The sequence below is a fragment of the Physella acuta genome, unplaced genomic scaffold (assembly GCF_028476545.2).
Source record: "Physella acuta isolate Inbredline_101_S28 unplaced genomic scaffold, ASM2847654v3 ptg000622l, whole genome shotgun sequence".
Classification (NCBI taxonomy): domain Eukaryota; kingdom Metazoa; phylum Mollusca; class Gastropoda; family Physidae; genus Physella; species Physella acuta.
This window is the reverse complement of record NW_026732141.1, coordinates 70,442-95,766: the sequence shown is the minus strand read 5'-3', so window position 1 is coordinate 95,766 and position 25,325 is coordinate 70,442. Positions and strand designations below refer to the sequence as shown.

Here is a 25,325-nt window from a genome sequence, read left to right as displayed (position 1 = left end):
CAATGAACTCCTTAAATTACATGCGGGAAAGTAAAGTAACTAAAAAGTCAATGTGTTCCATTTCATGCCACATTTATTCTTTAGAAAATTCCTCTGTGGAAATGCACAGGTTGCAAATTTTACCTGTGCTGAATAAAAGTTGTGAGGGGGAGTTTGAAGTCTACCTGGTAATTCAAAGGTAGGGGGAGGGGTGGTGTAAAATCTAATCAGCTGTTTCTGACCAGAATATCCCAGACACTAGGAATCACAGGTGCTTAAAATATCCCAGGTAATGTAGGTATATGGAACTGTAAATGTACATACACAGGGTATGAATAAATAAAAAACTAAAAAATCACTATAACTTTAATAGAGTGAATACTGAACTGAATGTTTGAATATGGAACTGTAGATCTTAAATAACGTTGAAATATGGAACTCAATGTATAACAGTATACTTAGAGTCAAACAATTATCAAAACTTCAAACTTTTAAGTTTTCTACAGAGACACATTTAACCTTTTCATTACTTGAATTAATGTTGAAAAATCTAATTTCCTTATGTCACTGGCTTATCAAGTGATACCAAATTAGAAGGCAGGGTATTGGCAAGGTATTGGTTTAGACCCCCATAGCTTTTAAATTAGTATTTCATTTCAAACAGTCTACCTTAAAATTAAATTTTTAAAACTACAACAAGTTTTAAAACAAAATAGTTTTTTTTTTTTCAAACTGTGAAGCCCATGCAAAAGTAGGATGACAAAAATAAAGTGTCACTTTCAGCTTAAGCCTACTGCTCTCAGTAAAAGTAGGATGACAAAAATAAAGTAAGTCACTTTCTGCTTAGGCCTACTGCTCTCAGTAAAAGTAAAAAAAAAAAAACCTAATTGACTTGAACAGGTTTTCTGGCTCATCAGTTCTAAATTTAGATTTAGTGAGTAAAAATACTTGAGGTACCCCCCCCCCTATCCACCTGAGCTGATAAGAGACAGCATAAATCAGAAGGAGTGCTGTGCAACCTAAAGTTTTTCACAAGCATCTGATGACTCAGCTTGAGCAGGTCTCTTATCTGTGACCTACAGTCTGATAGCCAGCCAAAGTTGCTGGCTACAGCCAAAGTTGCTGGCTACAGCCAATCCTAGTTAGCTAGCTACTACAGCCTGCCAAATCCATAAAGATAAACATAACTACACCATTGCAAAGTTGGAACACTTTTTTTTTTACCTAGAGCCATTCCATCTATGAATTGTGAAATGAGCCATCACAGATTCAATTACCTTTTTTAAGTGTTTAAAAAACCATTTTCTAGACAGCAAACTGAAAGTAATTGGCATGATATTCCTAGTACTGTAGGCCTATGTCTACATTGACTTTCTACTGCAGATAAATTACTTGTTAAACTAAACTGTAGCTCCATGAACACTGCTGTACTACAGAATCCCCCCACCATTCTGCTGAGTCTGAATACAACTGGCATGATATGAAGACAAGTATAGATGTAGGGTAGAGGAAACTCACCAGGGATCTTTAAGCTCAGCTCACACTGGCTGCCTACATGGGTCACATCTGCAGCTTCTTTGTGACGGGTGATACGTTCTGTGATCTTGGCTGAGGGTTCACCTCCAATCTTCACAGTGAATGGACTGCCTGGAAATCAAAGAGTGGCATGTTTGAACAAGCTTGTGACACACTGGACAGATGACCACAGCAAGAGCTACTAGACCAAGTACTGGAGGGTTACTGTAACACTGGACAGATGAGGTTTGACCACAACAAGAGCTACTAGACCAAGTACTGGAGGGTTACTGTAACACACTGGACAGATGGGGTCAAACTTTGACCACAACAAGAGCTACTAGACCAAGTACTGGAGGGTTACTGTAGCACCCTGGACAGATGAGGTTTGACCACAACAAGAGCTACTAGATCAAGTACTGGAGGGTTACTGTAACACACTGGACAGATGAGGTTTGACCACAACAAGAGCTACTAGACCAAGTACTGGAGGGTTACTGTAACACACTGGACAGATGAGGTTTGACCACAACAAGAGCTACTAGACCAAGTACTGGAGGGTTACTGTAACACACTGGACAGATGGGGTCAAACTTTGACCACAACAAGAGCTACTAGACCAAGTACTGGAGGGTTACTGTAGCACCCTGGACAGATGAGGTCAAACTTTGACCACAACAAGAGCTACTAGACCACGTACTGGAGGGTTACAGTGGTAGTGACTTACCAGGGACATGCTGGTCAGCAAACTTAATGTTAATGATGTATGTCCCAGGGTTACTGTGGTAGAGACTTACCAGGGACATGCTGGTCAGCAAACTTAATGTTAATGATGTATTTCCCAGGGTTACTGTGGTAGAGACTTACCAGGGACATGCTGGTCAGCAAACTTAATGTTAATGATGTATGTTCCAGGGTTACTGTGGCAGTGACTTACCAGGGACATGCTGGTCAGCAAACTTAATGTTAATGATGTATGTCCCAGGGTTACTGTGGCAGTGACTTACCAGGGACATGCTGGTCAGCAAACTTAATGTTAATGATGTATGTCCCAGGGTTACTGTGGCAGTGACTTACCAGGGACATGCTGGTCAGCAAACTTAATGTTAATGATGTATGTCCCAGGGTTACTGTGGCAGTGACTTACCAGGGACATGCTGGTCAGCAAACTTAATGTTAATGATGTATGTCCCAGGGTTACTGTGGCAGTGACTTACCAGGGACATGCTGGTCAGCAAACTTAATGTTAATGATGTATGTTCCAGGGTTACTGTGGCAGTGACTTACCAGGGACATGCTGGTCAGCAAACTTAATGTTAATGATGTATGTCCCAGGCTCTGTGGGCTTGTAGGTCACACGGCAGGTGCCGTCCTCGTTATCATGGCATTCAATGTCAGCCTTGCTTGGGCCTTCAATGGACAGTGACATGCCTCCATAGCCTGAAAAACAAGGTTCAATGGTTAGCTACTACACACTGAACATATTACTTGCTACAACTACGATTCCATAGTCAACATATCATCATCTAAGGTATAAACATTATGTATTGACTAGAGCAATCAGCTGTGAACATAATATTTGCTACAACTACGATTCCATAGTGAGCATATCATCTATGTATAAACATGTATTGACTAGAGCAACCTGCCCTGGCTGGAATCTTCCGGTCACTCACCTGCTTCACGTGTGTCCACAATGAACTCGTTGACCTCATTGGCCATGCCTTTCTCCAGACCTTTGCCATAAACCTTGACCTTGCTGGCATTGCCGATCTCACTCTCACCAACAGTGATTTTGAAGGGAGAGTTGGCGATGTGTTGACCATTGCGGTACACATTGACCAGGTGTTCCCCTGTCTCTCGTGGTGTGAATGTGATACCTAGAGAAAAAAAACACAGGTAAAAATATCTGCAAGTTACAATATTTACAGTTGGCATAGGAGAATAAAAACCACCAGAATTAAAATAGCAAAGGGTTAATTATTTTAAAAATAATTCAATTAAAAAAAATGAGCTTTATAAAAGACAGAAAAAATATATAATAGAGTTCTAAAATACAATATGAACAAATGTAGTAGGATAAATTAAAGCTGCCAGAACTGTGGCCTACCTAAATGACCATTAGCAAGACGTTTGAGGAAACAGGGCTCCTCTCTGCCTGATGGTGATACAATGCTTGCGGTCAAGCTCTCAATGTCCTGCTCTGTGACCTTGAGGGAGACCTCTGAGCTGCTTCCAACCATGATTTGGTTCTTGCGTCTGGGTTCTCCAGCTGAAAAACAAATAAAAATACCACTGAACTATCAGAAGGAAAACCTTTAGCACGAAACATCAGCAATTTCAATATGAGTTAACAAAGTAAACCACTAGAAAGTTTGAGCACATTTATCACTAATGTCTTACGTGTAACTTTGGCAGTGAAAGTAGTGTCTTACGTGTAACTTTGGCAGTGAAAGGTGAGCCAGCGATGTGCTTGTCAGCAAACTTGACAGTGATGAGGTACTCTCCTGGAGCAGTGGGCAGGTAGGAAACAGTGCAGGTTCCATCTTCGTTGTCCTTGCACTGGATCTCAGTCTTTGATGGCCCTTCAATGGCCAGTGACAACCCACCTGATAAAAACAATTCAAAAACATTTTGACTCAACAAGAAGGACAGCAACAGTGAGGTTAGAGCAGTCTGACATCAGATAAAAGGTGTGAAGTGTGACCACTAGATGACCCACCTGCGCCTGCATTCTTGGTGTTGATGGTGAAGACAGCCTGTTCGTGTACCACACCATGGCTGAGGCCAGGTCCATAGGCTGTCACATAGCCTGAGTCAATGGCCTCCACATGGAACAAGAATGGGCTACCTGTAGACAGACAAACATGTTAGTATTGAAGAATTAAAGCAGCTGTTAAATAAACAGGCATCGAGTGGGTGAATATACCAACAAACTGTATTAAGAAAATAAACTAAAACAATGGGTCAAGTGTAGTTTTTAAGTAAGTAACAAGTAAGTTTATCATGTATAAGCTACCTTCAATCTCCTCATTGTTGTACTGCATGTGTAGCTGGTGCAGCCCTGTCTCAGTGGGCTGGTACCTGACAGTCACAGTACCGTCCTTGTTGTCCTCTATGTTGGGGTAGGCACGTTTGCCTGATGGCATCACCACAGTGGCTGGAAAACATTTATAACAATAAACATCTCAGTTTGCCAAAACCAGATATATTAAAATAAGCGTCTAGGTTTACTTAAACTTTTCTCAACTCCATGCCTTCCATAGGGGACGGAGTGGTCTAGTGGTAGATAGCTGGACTTCTAACCCAAGTGTCTCAAGTTTGAATCTGGGTTCAAGTTAGTAGACCGTCCCTGAGTCCACCCAACTCAGATGGGTACCTAACTGATGTTAGGGAAAGTAAAGGTGGCTGGGCATAGTGCTGACCACACTATCTCTTTATATGCCGAGGTCACAGAAACAAGTGAACTCTACTTCACTTGCCCTATAGACCGTCAGGTTTGAAAATGGGAACTTCATGCCTTCCACACTAAAACAGGATAAATGTAAATAACACAAATTGTAAGAGAGCTAAACCTAGGTTTCATGTTTTACTTTCAGCAGAGTAAACAAAGTTGACTTACCAGAGACAAAGTTGAAGATTGGACCAACAGGGAGGGTAAAGTCCACGGGCTGGAACAGGCCAGACCCAGGGGCCTGGGCGTGGAGGGAATCTACAGCGTCAGCCCTCATTAGTTCTTCATCAACCTGAACAAAAAGTTGATGACATTTTAAGACATGACATCTTCAACCATTGACATCTTTAGTTAGTAATATCCTTATAAAATGACATTTATATTTTTTTCCTGCTATTATATTCATTTTAACAGCACTGTTGGTGTTTACAAATATCTCTCAAGTTCAAACAAAAACAACACTTGAAAAATCCTTAAACTTACTTAAATACCTGAGTAGATTTTTAAAACCTGACACATGTGTGTAGTTAAAAACATATCAATAACGGGATGGATTATAAAAACTGCTCAAACACCAAATACCATGCAAGAAATTTAATTTCTTATTTCACTGAATTAAGATAATGGAAGACCTAAAACATTTTATTTTATGTCAGATTAGCTGCTGCTCCTATATATAGAAACATCAGTTCTGTATAACACTAAAAAAAAGAATATCACTTTTTTAATGCTAAGTATTTCTTAGATCCAATAGAATTAATTCATAAAGTTTGTTAGATGAAAAATTTTAAAGTGTAAAAGTAAAAACCTGAGCAAGAAATGAGCTGAGTGGTGCAAGAACTTACCTTAGTGGCCAGGTATGCCTGGTATTCCTCCTCTAGGACTGCCTGATAAGATACATAAAAGGGGAACAACTCATCAACTTCATGCAAATCATGCCAACAGGTGAGAATGAGGGTGTGGGGGTTGAGTGAAGTGGTGAGGGGTGGGAGGGGGTGGGGGTTAGGAGAAGTGGTTTGAAAAAAAATATTTTAACAATAGTGTAGACCGCTTTACACCACAAACACTTGACATATAACTCATGAGGTGGTGTATATTTTGTAAATTGTTATATTTTCCTATTAAAATAATTCAATACAATTCAGTAGAAACTATATTCATGTGTTTAGCATTAGTAAGGAGTTTGTTGAAGTGGATGGGGAAAAATGGTGCATAAACTCATTAGTTGTTAAATTTGTTAAAATAGAATTGGCAGAGATAGAGACAATTTTTCTGGCATCAGTTCTACATCAGTTTGGTTAAAAATGCGAGCCTACAGCCTGGAGCTAACAATGCCAATATTTTAAACTTGACAATTGCCTTTCTCTTAAAGCTATTGCACAAGCAGATGAGTCATAATGAAGCCAACAATCTTAGGGTTGGTAACATTAAAATTACTCTGGTCTCTGGCATTTAACACACAGAAGCTCAAGACTGAATCCCACATAGTAAGAAAAAGTATAAATCACAACATCAAAGATGAACTGAATCAACCATCCTATGTACCTAAAGTACCAGGGAACCAGCTAGCTAACACATGAAACATTTAGAAGCTGTGTAGAGAATAGCAAAGAAGATAGCCAAGCATATCTGATGGTTTGCAGAGATCAGCCTTTATCTCAGTGACACCAGCCAACTGTTGAAGGGGGGGGGGGGGGGGCAGGGGATTCATGGGTGCTTTCAGTGATTTAAAAGGAGGGGTGGGGTGGGTTGGGGAGAGATCGGTGAGACAAACCCTGAGAAAGAAAGTGTGGGTAGGATATTTTATACCCCCTCCTCCCAATCCACTCTATTTCCACATTTTTACCTTAAGTAATGTAAAGAAAATTATCTATAACACTAACAACTAGGATTTTTTTTCATAGTAATGTGCTACAGGTAATAGCACACTGCACACCAGGTAACTACTTTTCAGGTAAAATTTACAGAGGCAGTCTCACGGAGTGACACTTAAATTCTTGGGTATAGAGGCTTTTTAACAACAGGCTAATGTCTGCTAGCCAAAGTTTACAGAACTATCCTGCCACAGAGAACTATCCTACCACAGGAGAACTATCCTGCCACAGAGAACTATCCTACCACAGGAGAACTATCCTACCACAGGAGAACTATCCTACCACAGGAGAACTATCCTACCACAGGAGAACTATCCTACCACAGGAGAACTATCCTACCACAGGTGAACTATCCTACCACAGGAGAACTATCCTGCCACAGGAGAACTATCCTACCACAGGAGAACTATCCTACCACAGGTGAACTATCCTACCACAGGAGAACTATCCTACCACAGGAGAACTATCCTATCACAGAACTATCCTACCACAGGGGAACTATCCTACCACAGGAGAACTATCCTACCACAGGAGAACTATCCTACCACAGGAGAACTATCCTATCACAGAACTATCCTACCACAGGCTGATGCCTGCCCAGATAAGAGAAGTGAAGCACTTTACACCTGTCCTGCCTGGAGCATCAAGTTTCAGCAGCATGATTTAGCAAGTTAAAGAATCATAAAAGTGTCACACATAGACAAATCTGGATCCTAGTATAGCGGTTTCTTTAGCAATAGCTTGCAGTAGTTGCAGCACAAAGTTGCGTGAATGATAGTTAGATAATCTACCTTTATATCAACAGATGGTTCAGTATTTTAAGTAATCAAAAGGAGAACAAAATATTGATTTAATTGTGGACCAGCCAAACCACATTAAAGAAAATCAATTTTTGTCTAGATAAGTGTAGAAAATATTCTCTGATACCCATTTATAGCCATTAAAATAAAAAAAATATTTCCTGCCTATGTAGAACTGCCAGAATGTAAAACTCAAAGATAGCTTCACAACAACCTGCAGGGCATGCACATGTTGACACTGTACTCACCTCAACAGTGTAGCTTCCATTGGGCACCAGCTCCCCACCAAACTTGATCTCAATGGTGTAGGGGCCGGCAAACTGGGGTGTGAACGAGATGGAGAAGGTTCCATCACCTTGGTCGATGATGTCGATGTCAATGTCGCTGCCGCTAGGGGAGCGAATCCTGCATGTCACCTTACCAACTCCAGCTTGTGAGGCATCAACAGTGATGACAGTTTCCTTACCAACTGGGACAGTACGGTCATTTCCATCTGGTGGGAACAAAATAAATTAGTTGTGACACATCTGGCGGGAACAAAATAAATTAGTTGTTACACACACCCCAGCTTTAAATAAAACCCTGCACTGAGTGGAGTTTGAACAATTTTTCTAACTCTACTAACTCCTGGAGCCAGTAAAATTAACATAGATATAGGAAGATCTCACCTGTAATTTTGCACTTAGAGGCATCTCCTGTAGGTGTGGCTTTAACATTGAAAGGTGATCCTGGGGCGTTTTGTCCTCCATACTTGACAGTGACATCATAGACACCCAAATCCTCAGGTGTGTACACAACGTCATAGGTTCCATCATTGTTGTCTTGGATGAAGGGTCGGATGTAGGTGTCATCTGGACGCTGTATTACATTCAGTAAAACTAAAACATTGTTTACTTTACTGATATTACTGGTCATGTAAAAACATTGTTTACTTTATTGATATACTGGTCATTTAAAAACATTGTTTACTTTACTGATATTACTGGTCATGTAAAAACATTATTTCCTTTACTGATATTACTGGTCATGTAAAAACATTGTTTACTTTACTGATATTACTGGTCATGTAAAAACATTGTTTACTTTACTGATATTACTGGTCATGTAAAAAAACATTGTTTACTTTACTGATATTACTGGTCATGTAAAAACATTCTTTACTTTACTGATATTACTGGTCATGTAAAAAAACATTGTTTACTTTACTGATATTACTGGTCATGTTGATTACATAATTAATATTAAAGGTAAGTTGTCAAGAAATATTTAGTCTTTATTATAAATATATAACCAGGTAAACTATCAGCAGTTGGATTGAGAATACTTTTGCTGTTAAGTAAGTTAACCTACATACCCTGACAAGGACTTCCAGGTCGGCATCTCCTGCCCCACGGGTGTCAACTTTGAAATGAGCAGGTAAACTGGCAGGTGTGGTGCCACTGACACCAGGTCCTGTAACCTTCACCTTGCTGGCATCAACACCTGGCTGGGCATTGACCCGGAATGGACTGTGGGGTACCTGCTGGTTGGCGTGCTTGACCTCCACCTGGCATGGTCCTTCAGCAGTGGGGACATAGGTGGCCTCATAGATGCCATCATCCACAGGTACAAGCTGGGCTGGGCGTTTAGCACCTGTGTGGAGTGGTCAACTGATTAGGCTAGAATTTTTAAATTATTTTCACATTTTTTTGTAGAAGTGAATAAATTTACTTCCAAAAGGTTTTAGTTTTGATTCATATGTTTAAAGTTGACATAATAAGTTTAAATTTTTTTTTTAAAGTTTGTTAATTGTTTAAACAGCTAAAAAAATTAAGTCGTACATATTTTAAAAAAACAATTTGAGCACTTGTATGATGTTGTTACCGCTAGTGAATAAATTGAAATGATTAAAAACACATTTTGGTTTGAAATCTTTTACCTGTCTTGTCAGTGTATGTGACCTCAAGAGGGGCTTCCCCTGCCTCTGTGGTGTCTACTGTAAAAGTGGCTGGGGCTCCAGCCCTGACATTGGCACTATCTAGACCTGGGCCGTAGCACTTGACTTTAGCAGGGTTGACAGGGTTCTTGATGTCCACACGGAATGGACTGCCTGTTGGTCAGTTCAAAGGTTCAGTCAGAAATGTGTGAGGGATGAGATATTTAACAGCTAAACCTATTTCCATGTAGGATAAGCACACAGGTACCACAATGTTGAGCCCCTACCTGGAACATGCTGTTCATTAAACTTGACAGTGATGTCATAAGGTCCAGCTTTGGTAGGTTGATAGACCACCTGGCAAGTGCCATCGTGGTTGTCCTGGCACTGCATGGGGGCTTCAACTGGACCTTCAATGCCCAGGCCAAGCCCTCCCTTGCCAGCCCCTTTCATGTCCACAGTGAAAACAGCAGGCTGGTCAGTTATACCACCTTCCAGACCTGTACAATTAATTTCAATGACAACATTTGCTAATATTAGTAATTTTATTTTATAACAAGTAAACATAACAAGGACACATACCTGGACACTAAACTAATGAGATGAGTAAATGAGTGACATGCTAGCCACATACCTGGACACAAAACTAATGAGATGAGTAAATGAGTGACATGCTAGCCACATACCTGGACACAAAACTAATGAGATGAGTAAATGAGTGACATGCTAGCCACATACCTGGACACTAAACTAATGAGATGAGTAAATGAGTGACATGCTAGCCACACACCTGGACACAAAACTAATGAGATGAGTAAATGAGTGACATGCTAGCCACGTACCTGGACACTAAACTAATGAGATGAGTAAATGAGTGACATGCGAGCAACACACTTGGACACAAAACTAATGAGATGAGTAAATGAGTGACATGCTAGCCACGTACCTGGACACTAAACTAATGAGATGAGTAAATGAGTGACATGCTAGCCACATACCTGGACACAAAACTAATGAGATGAGTAAATGAGTGACATGCTAGCCACACACCTGGACACAAAACTAATGAGATGAGAAAATGAGTGACATGCTAGCCACATACCTGGACCGTAAGCCTTGACCTTTTTGGCATCAAAGCCTGGCACAGCTGTGACAGTTAGTGGAGACTCTGGGATGGGGAGGTCCTCATAGGTCACATCAATCTTCTGTTGACCTGTGTTAACACAACATGTATTATCAATCTTCTGTTGACCTGTGTTAACACAACATGTATTAAACAACCAATCTATCAATCTTCTGTTGACCTGTGTTAACACAACATGTATTAAACAACCAACCATTCTTAGGATCTTCTGTACACATCCCATTTTCACACAATTTAAGAGTATCAATTAAAAAGTCTCTAGAAGTTTTTAAATTGATGTTAGACATTTTTTAAAAAGTTTTACCTTGTTCAAATGGTGTGTAGAGAACACTGTACGTGCCATCTCCATTGTTCTTGACCAATGTGTCTGTCTTCTGACCGCTTGGGCTGGTCACTATAGCTCTGACCTTACCCTGGGCATTGGGTGAGACAGACCTGGCATCAACAGTGAACTCGTTGAGACACTCCAGGTAAACTCCTGTAGAGAACACACCTGGGGTTAGCTTGTCAGTCTCAACATGTTAATAAACATTTTTCTCATTTCAACATTTTGTCAGCCTACCACAAACATTTGTCACTTTTTTTTTTAAAATATTATAACTATCTGGAGAAATTTTTTTTTTAAGGTATCTGTTAATGTCTAGTTACACAACATCAAGAGGAAAAATAACTTATAAGTAAATGTAGAGAATATGTGTACATTTGCATAACAATTTGGCTGTTGAAAAAGAAATAATGTGACAACATTCATAAGCAAAAAGTTATTAACTCATGCAGTGTAAAATACAGCATGACTATTACAACACTGACAAAAGGGACATAACACGTTTTAGAGTTAACACTAACACAGGGGAAACAACTTGTTCTTTGTAATCTCAAGTTTGGACTAGTCTGCATTACGCCTCTTTGGTAATGAAATGTTATGTAAAATATGGCAGCTAATATAATCTTAATTCTACCACATTGACCAACTGAATTCTATTAAAAAAAAGTCTCATTAAAGTTAGATTTTGTTCTTTAAGCCATGCATATAAACATGCTCTGTGAGTGAAAAGGATTACACAGATCAACTAAATTTTGGACAGCTAGTTAATCAAAAAAGTTTTTACTTCTAAACCCAGTTATTTAAAATAAAATATACTGAGAAATAAATCTGCTCTGATTAAGATACATAAACAAATCCGAGACATGATATTAGGTCAAGAGGTAAAATAATATAGTTAGGCTGCAGTAGTGAAGAGAGTGTAGGTTAGTCATGGGTCATTCAGACTTGGACGTTCCATGCTCTGGTGGTTTACCAGCTGGGTCAAGTCCTGGTCCATACGCTCTGATGCCACTGACATCTAGGCCAGGCTTGGCGGGCGTGATGTTGGCCTTGAAGGGGGAGCCTGGGATGGGGCGTTCACCGTAGGTCACATTGACATTGTAAGGTCCAGGGACCGGTGGCAGGTAGGTCACCTCGCAGGTGCCATCCTTGTTGTCCTTGCACTGGATCTGGGACTCGGCAGGCCCCTCCACAGAGAGGCCCAGTCCCCCAGGTGTTTTCTCCTCCCTGGTGTCAATGGTGAACACAGCAGGCTGCAGGGCCTGTCCTCCGGTCAACCCTGGACCATAGGCCTTCACCTTGGGGGGACCTTGGATGGCATCGACCCTGAAAGGTGAATCTGGCACAGGTGCGCCACCATAGGTAACGTGCACCTGGTGAGGGCCAGGCTCCAGTAAAGCAAATGTGGCTTTGGACCCGTCACCTGTGGCGGTGGTGGGGACATCCAGGACTTGGTTGGTAGGGGAGACTATCTTTACCTTGGTCTCTGCTTTAGGCAAACCCCTGGAGAGAATGCTGATGTCTTTGGGCACACCAATTGGCATGGCTAGAAAATTGGGTTGTACAAGATATATATAGTTCCACATGGACAACCATCACAATAACATCACATCTTTTTCAGGCTTTTAAAAAGCACTTGGTTTTATTAAAACAAAACCAAAAAACAAAACAAAACATGAACAATTTCAGACATCCTATCTTTTCAGGTAAATATACACATTGGTCAGTGTACGTCAGACTTACTTGGTTCAAGACCAATCACTTTAACCTTGCTGACATCAATGTTGGGCTCAACCTTGACCTTGATCGGGCTCTGGGGCACCTCCTTGTTGGCGAAGTAGACCAGCACGGTGTACGTGCCTGGGCTCTTGGGCTCGTACTCCACGGTGAACGTGCCGTCTTGGTTGTCAATGGTTTTAACTGGTACGTCAACGCCGCGCTCGTCAGTCAGACCAACGGCAACATCACCTGCACACAAGAGAATGTTGAGGTTATGAATCCAAACTTTAACAGCAGTAAATAATAATAATTACAATTTTATATGAACCAAGCGTCTTAGTTTTACCAGATAGTGTATTACTGATTACATTAAAATACAGAAAACCCTTGGTGATTGTGTTCAACACCTACCTGGACCGGCATCTTTACAGTCCACCACAAAGTGAGTTGGTGAAAATGTTTTAACACCTTTCTCCACACCTGGCCCAAAGACCTTCACCTTGGCAGGGTTGCTTGGCTCAGAAACATACACCTGGATGAATGAAATCATTGAACTTAATACAATTTTGGGTCACCATCAGTTGACTGACTGCCATCAAGTAGAAGAGAAATGTAATCACTTGCATTGATGTGGTGCTTTGATTACATATCTGAGCATTAGGTTATAGCACTAACTGGACTTGATGATTGACATTTAAAGGATATTCAACTTAAGGTATGCAGAGTACAACATGACAAGTCCCTCAGACATACCATGATCAAGGTGAAAACTTACCCTGAAGGGTGCATTAGGAATCATGACACCACCAAAAGTAATTGTAACGGTGTGCTTGACATTTCTTGTGGGCTGGTAGCGGCAAGTGTATGTGCCATTGCCATTGTCTTTCACCTGTGTAAAGTTTTAAAAAATAATTACCTCGGTTGGCCATATGTAAGTGAACTGTGAATACAGACAGCGAGTTAGAGACAGCTGATAAATCTGATGTGGTATTTACCTCAACATTAACTGGCTTGTAGTCAACGTCCATGCAGCTGATGACCAGTGGAGCCTTGCCAGCAGCACGTGTGTCAACAGTGAACTCGGCCACTTTGTTGGTCTGGACTCCAGTCTTCTCCAGGCCAGGACCCTTAGCAATCACCTACAATACATGGTTATGTAAATATAGGGCTGGAGTAGGTGATTAGGTCTTGTTCCTATTCATGAAGCATTCTTTCCAACCCTTACACAATGTACTATAGTAGTGGCTAAATAAAACTTTTCATGTACTTTGAAGTTAGATTAATGCCGAGCATATCCTGTTATCCACTTATGGGACTGTGACTTCAGGGAGAAATAGCAGCAGTGGGATTTAAAGCTCCCAAAAGTAACATAAGGTGAGTACAGTTTTAAGCATATCTACACACCTTTCCAGCATTGAAGGGCTGGGCTGGGATGATGTTGGCCATGTATGGAGAGTTGGGGATGTCCTGGTCATTGCACAGAACATGGACAGCATACTCTCCAGCCTGGGTTGGCCAGTAGGTCACATCAGCTGACCCATCACCGTTGTCCTTGCAATCAATCTTAGCCTGAGATGGACCCTCAATGGAGAATCCTATTCAAACAGGTGTTAAAGAGTTTATTTTACATGCCATTACAAGAATTGGTTTAGAAATTTCATCATATTATAAATAAGTTAGAGAACAATAAGTGTGAGAAAAGCCGCCATACCAAGTGCACCAACTTCCCCGTTGGTTTCTACAGTGAAGACTGCAGGCTGGTTGACCACTCCTCCTTCCAAGCCTGGGCCATAGGCTCTAATCTTTGTGTTCCAGAATGGGCCAACTTCAACCTACATTCAACAAACACTTGATATACAAACTGTCTTGTAGAGCTGTACATTCAGTTATAAAAATGTCCACACAAAACTTGTCTATAATGAATTTTTTGATTCAACAATACAAATGGAAAATTTGATTTCACTATTAGCGAACCTTTTTGTTGGCTTTCTTGTGATGTGTGATAGATAAGGGTGACATGGAGGGGTACTTGTTAATGTCTGGTCAGCTGTGATGGTGACCTACCTTGAAGGGGGATTTGTTGATGTGTTGGTCAGCAAAAGTGACATTGATGATGTAGTTGCCTTGTTTGGATGGAACATAGATACATTCATAAACTCCCTCTTCTCCCTTCACTGGCTTGATCTGACACTTCTCTTCAACACCACCTGTTCAACAAATTACAACACCATGTTACATGCAAATTGTACATAATCTCTTTAAACATCATGTATGCTTAAAAGGCAATGTCATTACAACTTTTAAAATCCACTAGTTTCAGATAAGCTGTTAATTTTTTACATTTAAAAAACCTATTTAAGGCAGGTCCTGGTGTCCATTTCTTTAACTCACCTGGTCCAAAAATTTGTACAGCTACCTCCCCATCCCCTGCACCTTTGGTGTGCACGTAGAAGACAGCATTGTCTTTAACTCTGATGCCGCGAGGCTGGATACCACGTCCAGTAGCGTAACAAGCTTTAGCATTGGATGCTGCAAGTAAAGAATTAAGAATAGTCAAACTTTGCATCAACTGGAACTAAATATTGTCAACAACAAAATTAGGATTTTAAAATACGGCAACTACTTTCTAAATAAAAAATTAGTATTTGTTTAATCAGTCTAAAGGCGTTCTTAACAAAAAAAATTAGTATTTGTAAAACATAACTAAGAATTTTCTATCTAAGGCTTAGTCACAACAATACATGCTAAATTGTTTTTTAACTACTTGTGTTCAAGTTACTATTCAACAAATCAGATTTACTGTAGAACTTGTGTTGGTCACTTAGATGATACTTAATTATAAATATGATATTACATTTTATTGTATAAATAGACAAGAAAGGAAAATAAAAAGCATTTTGATAATGCAGAAACAGCATATTACTAAAATAATTTATAGGTGACTAGTGTCACTAATTCATTAAATTCTTTACTTGAAATGGTTAAGTCAAACAAATCTAGAATTGAACATTTAACAGCAAAAAGTTTACTTTTGATAAAGTATGAGATTTGAAGTTAAGTTTTCTTAAGTGTGTAAGAAAATATCTTTAACAAAAATGTTATAAACATTAAAAAAGTGATTGCCAACCAAAGTTTAAACGTCTAAATTAACTAAAGAAAGGCAAGCAAGCAACCATAGAACAAATACCACTGGGTGTTTCATTCAATTGACTCCTCTATTCATTGTATTCTTCCTAGAAACACATCAAGTATTATAGGACACCTCAGTGGCATAGACATAACAACATCTAACAAGAGTAGAAGTATGACAAGGGTATATTCTGTTTGATTATATTAGAGGATTACAAAGGGCAAGAAGTGTGTCCAAAATTGACATCCATCTCAAGCAAGAAGTGGTTGAGAAAGACAAACCAAGCACATTTTTACTATTCCTTTAGGCAAGCAATTTAAGAGATTGTCTTCATATTTTTTTGTTTAAAGAGTTTGATCATATCAAAAAATTAATATCAACCATAAATTTGGTAGTTAACAACATTACAAAAAAAGGTCATAAGTTATGACTGAAATTTTTTTAGGCTTTTGATTTAAATTGTTAGTAGGGTAAATTCCGAATGATGGAATAATGCAAAATATGACAAACATACCAAAGTCTGAAATAAAAGGTGAATAGAACTGATTAATAATAAAGAAATGATGAGACAATGTTTTTGTGGGGTCATGCTGTCCATGTGGAAACACAAGAAAACATAATCGTAATGTTTATAACTTGCTAGCACGTGCAATTCATGTTTAGGTCAGGCCTTTGGGTTAGACAGCTTAAACATGTCTTTTTTATCTTCTTGGATAATATTTAGCTGATGTCTGGGAGATCTCAGTCATGCAGACAATGTTGGTGATGTAAGGGTTGATGCTGAAATTGTTGGACCAAAGACTTCAGTCATGCAGACAATGATGGTGATGTAAGGGTTGATGCTGAAATTGTTGGACCAAAGACGTCAGTCATGCAGACAATGTTGGTGAAAGAATGTTGATGCTGAAATTGTTGGACCAAAGACGTCAGTCATGCAGACAATGATGGTGAAAGAAGGTTTGATGCTGAAATTGTTGGACCAAAGACTTCAGTCATGCAGACAATGATGGTGATGTAAGGGTTGATGCTGAAATTGTTGGACCAAAGACGTCAGTCATGCAGACAATGATGGTGATGTAAGGTTTGATGCTGAAATTGTTGGACCAAAGACTTCAGTCATGCAGACAATGTTGGTGATAGAAGGTTGGATGCTGAAATTGTTGGACCAAAGACGTCAGTCATGCAGACAATGTTGGTGATGTAAGGGTTGATGCTGAAATTGTTGGACCAAAGACTTCAGTCATGCAGACAATGTTGGTGATAGAAGGTTGGATGCTGAAATTGTTGGACCAAAGACGTCAGTCATGCAGACAATGTTGGTGAAAGAAGGTTGGATGCTGAAATTGTTGGACCAAAGACTTCAGTCATGCAGACAATGTTGGTGATAGAAGGTTGGATGCTGAAATTGTTGGACCAAAGACGTCAGTCATGCAGACAATGATGGTGATGTAAGGGTTGATGCTGAAATTGTTGGACCAAATGCAGAAATTGTTGGACCAAAGACGTCAGTCATGCAGACAGTAAAGGGATGAATCTCAAGTCTAAAAATGGCAAACTACTTACTCTTAGCTGTTTTAAGATGATGAAACAAAAAAAATGAAGGATGAAATCAGCTATCCACTTAACAAGCCATAACCTAATCTAATCCAAACCACACACAAAAATTCACCTACCGTGCAGTTTAATCTTTTAATCTACTTAGCATTTTCAATAGTTGTTAAACGACTATGTAAACCTTTGTTATGAAATTGTCATGTGCATGTCTGGTAAAAAATTCATTTTGTTTTCTTTTTGTATTTAAATATTTAGTTCTAATAGCTACTAGTAAATAAAAACTTGTTTAAATAGTGCTGGTACTGGCATGCACAAAACATGGAGGAGCCGACATTTAATGAAACAAAACTGATAGAATTTAAAGGCTTCAAAATGGAAATTTTTAAAAAGAAGTATGAAAAAAAAAACAGTGACATCAAAAGTTGAATACAAAATATGAAAATTGTTTTTACTCACATAATAATATTTTTTTTCTTAAAAATTGTTGAGAATGTTTACATGGAACCAGATGTTTTAAATATTAATGTCATTCATGACAAAAAAATTACAAGTTCAAAATATTTACCTGCTTACTCACATTTCTTGTTAAATAATCATCAACATATTTTTCTAATACATTAATTTAAGATGCTAAAAAAAATTATTTTCATGACACTAGAATTTATTTGTATTCACCGATTTAAAAAGTTATTTCCCTTGCTTCACAAGGCAAACAAATATCTTTGATTATTTAAATCTTTGTTTAGATACATACTCTAGCTTGTGTATCAACCAATATATAAAAAAGTTTCCCAGAATTGTCTCTATTAAAAGAAACCAAGATGAGAAATCCCCTAGATACGAAATGTTTGAACTAATCAAAGTGAAAATGCTGCCATGAATAAACTTACCAGGAGCAATATTGACACCAAATGGACTTCCAGGGATCTGTTGACCAGAGAAGAAGACATTGACTGAATGAAGTCCAGCATCCATGGCGGTGTACTCAACCAGGTAGGTTCCCTCCTTGCCGACCACTGGGCTAATGGCAGGGCGGACTTTGTCCTTGTGGCCATGGGGGTCCAGAATGGCAACATCAATTGTGCCTTTGCCAGCAGCTAATCAAAATTGAGGAGTGTGGTGAATCAATACAATATGCAAGGGAATTTTCACTTTAGTATTACATTTCAAATAACTGAGTTATGTAAATAATATGAAATTTTATTATTAGCTCTAGCATGATTCATAAAGTGAAAGCTAAATTACGGCAGAATTCTTTAACTTTAAGTGGTAAATTTGGTGAAATAAAGAATGGTTTCAAAACTTATTTTGACAACTTAAAAAAAAAAAAAACAAGCAAGACATTCCTTACATTGTGTGTACACCTCAAAGTAGGTCTTCTTGCCAGCAATAACACCAGTCTTCTCAATACCAGGTCCAGCAGCAGTGACCTTGGTGGGGTCACCAGCTGCCCCTTCAACCTGCACAGTGTATGGGGACTTGGGAATCTCCTTGTTGCTGAACTTGACAATCACCTGGTCAATACATGGAGTATTACATAACTTGTGATTCTCTACACTTTATATTTTGTAGCTTTAAAGTAAGGTTTCTGGTCAATACATGAAGCATTATATTAACTTGTGATGCTCTACACTTTATATTTTGTAGCTTTAAAGTTAGGTTTCTGGTCATTAAATGAAGTATTTTATTAACTTGTGATGCTCTACACTTTATATTTTGTAGCTTTAAAGTTAGGTTTACATGTGTGAAATAAGAAGCTTGAATAAAACCTAATAAATAAATGTACAAACCCTGTAAGCTCCCTCTTGTGTTGGTACATACACACATGAGTAGGTCATGTTTCTGTCATTGTTAAACACAACTTCACACTGAGGAAAAACAACTTCTGTTAATACTTGACACTGTAAGCAATTAGATTTTGTACTGGACAATTATCACCTCAGCTACTATAAAAATAAAATACATTTAGATGAATACAAAAAAGGTGCATACATTTTCTTTAGCTCCCTTGGGGTTGAGGACAATGATCTCAAGACTGCCCTTGCCGGCACTGAAAGTTTCCACGGTGAAGCGAGCTGGTGCTCCGACCTGGTTTCCTGTTGGCTCAAGACCTGGTCCGTAGGCTCGGACACGGGATGGGTTCAGTCTTGGCCTGACAGGGGCGCCTGGCTTCAGCTTGGCATTGGGGAATTGGGAGAGATAGGTCATCATACTGAGGTCATCAACCTTAGGGTTGGTCATCTCCTCAGGTCTGATCAGCTGTAAAATACAAACAAATACATGGATTCAAACAGTGGCAACAAAGATACTAACACATACAGAGACTAATGTGTGGCTACACTTATACACAGACATATAGTTAAAATAGACTTATCTGTGGCTACACTTATACACACACAAATAGTTGAAATATCTGAGGCTACACACATTGGAAATAATATATGGCTAAAATAGACTAATCAATAGCAACACCAATGAAAACATCAATGGTTTAGCAACATAAAACAAATATATGACTTTTTACTGAAAAGTTTATCAACCTGGGGAAACCCATGGAATAGATGTGCCAAACTCAAAGTTACAAACTACAAATATTGTAGGACATGAATTTTGTGTAATATGAGTGTCTGTGTATGCATGGGTAGTATGTCTATGACAGAAAGTGCAGCTTACATATTGCTGGGTAGCTTGAATGTAGATTACTAAAAATACATTAAAAAAGTATGTGTAACAATGTGCTTCTACTTAAGACTATATTTCAGAGCTTAAAACTTATGACATCAGTAGCTAAGTAGAAAACTATCAGTAGCTTCCCTTTCTATGGATTACTCCCCATGATTCAATTGACTTTGAAATGGTGGAATTAACTGATTACTCATTAAACAACAGATGGTCCCTGACATTACACGCTGGTGGTTTTACAACCTGCACATAGAGGCCAGCTGTTTTAAAAGGATTTACAAGATTAGCTGGGCCAGCTACTGCTCTAAACAAGTGAATTGATCCCTCTTTTGTCAGATTACTGTAACAATATACACTTCAAGCTATCCACTAAAGAATGAGGGGTTCATTTTCTATTTTTTCTCACAAGTGTGTTAACATTGATCCAAAACCTAACAACATGCATAGGTAGAAATGTAAGTTAACCCCAACCATAACTATGCCCAATCAACAGGTAATGCTAGATGTTTATTGTATAGAAAGAAAAGGTCTGCATATTTAATGTTGAAAGCCTATCTGAGTGAAAACTCTTATGGTTTGTGTGCTGTTTATACAGTCATTTTTTATTTCATAATCTGTTTTCACATCAATCTTTTAACTGTCCTGAGGCACATCTGTCAAGTCCATGAATCTGGATTATTAACACTGTGTAGGCTAGGTAAAACCAAAGGCATGGGTGTGCTTCTACAGGTGGATACACTAGGTTTATATGTGCTGCAGTACAGAGGATAAGTTTTAAATATGCTGTTTACAGAAGATATACTATGTTTTAAATGAGCAATCATTGGTGTATGAGCAATCACTGGTGTGTCAGCAATGTTTAGTACTTGTTTTACCCATGTAGATGGCCACTCCCATTCAAAATTACCTTTTTAGTTGTGAGGAAACTAGTGTGTGAGATGGTTATGTACAGTTGGCAAATAGTGTGTTCATTAACTCTTCTGCCTGTCTGAACTTGCACAGTCAGCAGTTTTTACCCTTAAGATAACATTTTTGTATTCCTTTAAAAACGTAGTGAACAGGCTAGGTAGAGCTTGGTGTAGCCTAGGTAAGCAGTGTAATTAAAAGTGTGGGGATGTTGACAAGACCAGTGAGGGGGAGCTAGTGAGGTTTTACTTGCCACTAGCTGGCTGACAGTGAGCTGTGTGCTGCACACCTGTGCTCTCTTCAGCTGAGACAAGCACAGGTAGATGCTACAGCTCTCATATGGGGCGCCATGTTTGAATAGATGTTAGCCCAACTGGTGGCTACCCTGGGACACAGGTAAAGGTACCCAGGACACAGGTAAATGTACCCGGGACACAGGTGAAGGTACCCGGTACACATCCTGGCACATCTGTAACACATCATCCGCTACTGGTGCGTGCTGCTATTTAAACATCGCTGGGAGTTGTCACCCTTGTTTTAGCGGCTCTACTCTTGTGTGATGCTACCGGTCTTACTGTTGTGTAAAACTATCGACCCTACTGTTGTGGGATGCTATCGGCCCTACTGTTGTGTGATGCTAACGGTCCAATAGTTGTGTGATGCTAACGACCCTACTGTTGTGTGATGCTAACGGCCCTACTGTTGTGGGATGCTAACGGTCCTACTGTTGTGTAACACTATCGGCCCTACTGTTGTGTAAAACTAACGGCCCTACAGTTGTGTGATGCTAACGACCCTACTGTTGTGTGATGCTATCGGCCCTACTGTTGTGTGATGCTATCTAACACTATCGGCCCTACTGTTGTGTAACACTATCGGCCCTACTGTTGTGTAACACTAACGGTCCTACTGTTGTGTAACTCTATTGGCCCTACTGTTGTGTGATGCTATCGGCCCTACTGTTGTGTAACACTATCGGCCCTACTGTTGTGTGATGCTAACGGCCCTACTGTTGTGTGATGCTATCGGTCCTACTGTTGTGTAACACTATCGGCCCTACTGTTCTGTGATGCTATCGGCCCTACTGTTGTGTAACACTAACGGTCCTACTGTTGTGTAACTCTATTGGCCCTACTGTTGTGTGATGCTATCGGCCCTACTGTTGTGTAACACTATCGGCCCTACTGTTCTGTGATGTTAACGGCCCTACTGTTGTGTAACACTAACGGCCCAACTGTTGTGTAACACTATCGGCCCTACTGTTGTGTGATGCTATCGGCCCTACTGTTGTGTGATGCTAACGGCCCTACTGTTGTGTGATGCTATCGGCCCTACTGTTGTGTGATGCTAACGGTCCTACTGTTGTGTGATGCTAACGGTCCTACTGTTGTGGGATGCTATCGGTCCAATAGTTGTGTGATGCTAACGACCCTACTGTTGTGTGATGCTAACGGCCCTACTGTTGTGTGATGCTAACGGTCCTACTGTTGTGTGATGCTAACGACCCTACTGTTGTGTGACACTATCGGCCCTACTGTTGTGTAAAACTATCGGCCCTACAGTTGTGTGACACTAACGGCCCTACTGTTGTGTGATGCTAACGGCCCTACTTTAGCCTGATGTTACCGGCGCGTTGTGTATCCTGTTAGGGACAGTGTATTCTGTAACCGCGATGTCAACAGCAGTAACGTTATCTGTTGACGCGAGCACAATGAGCCCAGTAGATGGTTCCGGCCCGGCAAAGTGCTGAGCATGCAAGTAGCTGGGGTCAGTCAACGAGAGTCTTCCGTCGGTAACATCCCCGCGTCGTCTCAACACTTCAACACCCAAGACATTTCTAATTGTGCAGCGTCAGCTGTTGACATGCAGCAACTGGCGGATAATGTCTCCGTTTACAACCTAAGTGTTGTGTCAATGTTGCTGTACGGCGCAACTCTTGTTTGATCAAAGTAAAAAAAAGTTTCTCTACTACATGATGGTAGAACACAGTGTGTGTCTGTCTGTGTGAGTCTGTCTGTCTGTGTGTCTGTGTGTGTCTGTCTGTGTGAGTCTGTCTGTGTGTCTGTGTGTGTGTCTGTCTGTGTGAGCCGATCACCCAGCTACTGCCAACTTAAGGGCCCGATAGAGCAAACACAGCCCTATAAACCAATCTGGCGACTAAACAATCCTTCAAGATACAATGCAAGACTTAAGGTACAAACTTGCTGGTGGAGACCAATACAACTGAGATGAGATATTTGTTGACAGGTGACTGGACACGGGTCAGACCGGCGACCAATGGGATGATATTCGCTACTGATATGTTGTTATCTATTCCTAAGCCATCTGGCCTATAGCTCCCCCTCATACAAAACATTACTCATCCTATTAAATACAAGCTACATCCCCAGATAACGTTGCATTTTCTTTAGCCTATAAGAACCAATAGCCCCCTCCCCCCCCCCTATTCCACAGAATGATGTAATGACGCTTATGGTGTAATGTCACCTAAAGCCATAAAACTACTACAACCGATAGCTCCCCCCTTCCGTGCAGGAAGACGCTGGCGCTAATGATGTAATGTCACTTAAAGCTCCCAGATGACACTAATGATGTCATGTCACCTAAAGCCCATACACCCAACAGCCCAAGATGACATTAACGATGTTGTGTCACCGAAAGCCCCCAGATGACACTAATGATGTCATGTCACCTAAAGCCCCCAAATGACACTAACGATGTAATGTCACCTAAAGCCCCCAGATGTCACTAACGATGTCATGTCACCTAAAGCCCCCAAATGACACTAATGATGTAATGTCACTTAAAGCCCCCAGATGTCACTAACGATGTAATGTCACCTAAAGCCCCCAGATGACACTAACGATGTAATGTCACCTAAAGCCCCCAGATGACACTAATGATGTAATGTCACCTAAAGCCCCCAGATGACACTAATGATGTAATGTCACCTAAAGCCCCCAGATGTCACTAACGATGTCATGTCACCTAAAGCCCCCAGATGACACAAATGATGTAATGTCACCTAAAGCCCCCAGATGTCACTAACGATGTCATGTCACCTAAAGCCCCCAGATGACACTAATGATGTAATGTCACCTAAAGCCCCCAGATGACACAAATGATGTAATGTCACCTAAAGCCCCCAGATGACACTAATGATGTAATGTCACCTAAAGCACCCAGATGACACTAATGATGTAATGTCACCTAAAGCCCCCAGATGACACTAATGATGTAACGCCACAGAGAGCATATTACAGCGGGAGCATATTACAGCGGCATATTTTCCCGTGAGAACAGTTAGGAGTTTTCATTAGAGGCTTATAAAAACAGTTCATACACAGCTAATGACATGATAAACAGCACAGCTTTTATCAAACACACTTGACTCAGAATCAAAAGAAAACAAACACACTAGTGCACTGCTAGTGACGCTATAATAACAGCACACATTTCAGCAAGGTGGGGCACCATACAACATGAAATGAGACCTATACTAGTTAACAACCAGGCTAGCTTAATACAGTTAGGCCTAGTTGAATAAGATCAAATTTCAAGTTTAATACTGATCATAATTCTAGTTGAATAAAGATAACATTTATATTCGCTTTTAATCCCATTGAACATTCTAGTAGCCTACAAAAACAGCTCTTTAAAATAACACAAGAAAGCGAAAGGTAGGTTAACCTGGTTATAGGGGGGGGGGGGTGTAAGTAAACACGGGCTATATTTGACCTGGGTACTGGAGGGGGCGTGTAGGTGTTTTCTCCACTCCTAGGGTACGCAGTCTAGCAGAAAGCCGCGCTAATGGCCCACCGGCACTAGACCACACCAAACTTGTGTGGAAAGGGATTTATTGCTATACTCTAGTCCAGTATATGACTTTAAAGCTTATACCCGACTAGCATACTAAACAATAATAACAAGTTAATTCACCCCCCCCCCCCTTCTACAATTCTAACAGTAGAACATGAGCCGGCACATTTCTAGCCGCTGTACACTACCCCAAGCTCCCATTAACACCGACCCCAGCACATCAGCAGTTCTCGTGCTAATTTCGTTTGAACTCGCCCTCTCGGGTCACGTGACAGGAAAGTTGTGTTCCACCCCACCTCGTGACAGCCCTGTTATGTGCTACAACCATCCCCTGTCTACACTCCCCGATAACCCAAGACATAAATTCACCCAACGAGGAAACTGCTACCAAAGGAATGAACACGACATTTAAAAACTGGCTCCTTCAGTAGCACTGACGTGTACCGGAGGAAAAAATTCGGTACCGACCCTACTCCCCCCCCCCCCCCCCCCCAACATTGCTACCAAAA

General features: G+C 40.3%; 1 protein-coding gene across 4 annotated transcripts in view; it reads right to left on the bottom strand.

The window, feature by feature from the left end:
* LOC131948092 (filamin-A) overlaps window positions 1–25,325 on the bottom strand; it is a 66,057-nt gene that overhangs the window by 5,871 nt on the left and 34,861 nt on the right. For 2 of the 4 annotated variants that reach the window (XM_059309600.1, XM_059309599.1), the window contains exons 5-33: window positions 19,402–19,668; window positions 19,200–19,277; window positions 18,761–18,923; window positions 18,300–18,506; window positions 15,117–15,254; window positions 14,790–14,932; window positions 14,437–14,557; window positions 14,130–14,320; window positions 13,721–13,864; window positions 13,501–13,614; window positions 13,137–13,257; window positions 12,750–12,974; window positions 11,980–12,552; window positions 10,986–11,159; window positions 10,640–10,750; window positions 9,825–10,037; window positions 9,541–9,711; window positions 8,977–9,254; window positions 8,291–8,480; window positions 7,871–8,115; window positions 5,794–5,835; window positions 5,117–5,240; window positions 4,514–4,654; window positions 4,217–4,345; window positions 3,930–4,103; window positions 3,605–3,766; window positions 3,171–3,374; window positions 2,782–2,934; window positions 1,498–1,626 (exon numbers count right to left, since the gene is read on the bottom strand). In XM_059309600.1, coding sequence (XP_059165583.1) covers window positions 1,498–1,626; window positions 2,782–2,934; window positions 3,171–3,374; window positions 3,605–3,766; window positions 3,930–4,103; window positions 4,217–4,345; window positions 4,514–4,654; window positions 5,117–5,240; window positions 5,794–5,835; window positions 7,871–8,115; window positions 8,291–8,480; window positions 8,977–9,254; window positions 9,541–9,711; window positions 9,825–10,037; window positions 10,640–10,750; window positions 10,986–11,159; window positions 11,980–12,552; window positions 12,750–12,974; window positions 13,137–13,257; window positions 13,501–13,614; window positions 13,721–13,864; window positions 14,130–14,320; window positions 14,437–14,557; window positions 14,790–14,932; window positions 15,117–15,254; window positions 18,300–18,506; window positions 18,761–18,923; window positions 19,200–19,277; window positions 19,402–19,668 — 5,125 coding nt within the window. The remainder of the gene's footprint in view (window positions 1–1,497; window positions 1,627–2,781; window positions 2,935–3,170; window positions 3,375–3,604; window positions 3,767–3,929; window positions 4,104–4,216; window positions 4,346–4,513; window positions 4,655–5,116; window positions 5,241–5,793; window positions 5,836–7,870; window positions 8,116–8,290; window positions 8,481–8,976; window positions 9,255–9,540; window positions 9,712–9,824; window positions 10,038–10,639; window positions 10,751–10,985; window positions 11,160–11,979; window positions 12,553–12,749; window positions 12,975–13,136; window positions 13,258–13,500; window positions 13,615–13,720; window positions 13,865–14,129; window positions 14,321–14,436; window positions 14,558–14,789; window positions 14,933–15,116; window positions 15,255–18,299; window positions 18,507–18,760; window positions 18,924–19,199; window positions 19,278–19,401; window positions 19,669–25,325) is intronic. The other 2 variants (XM_059309601.1, XM_059309602.1) reach the window with 2 other exon arrangements.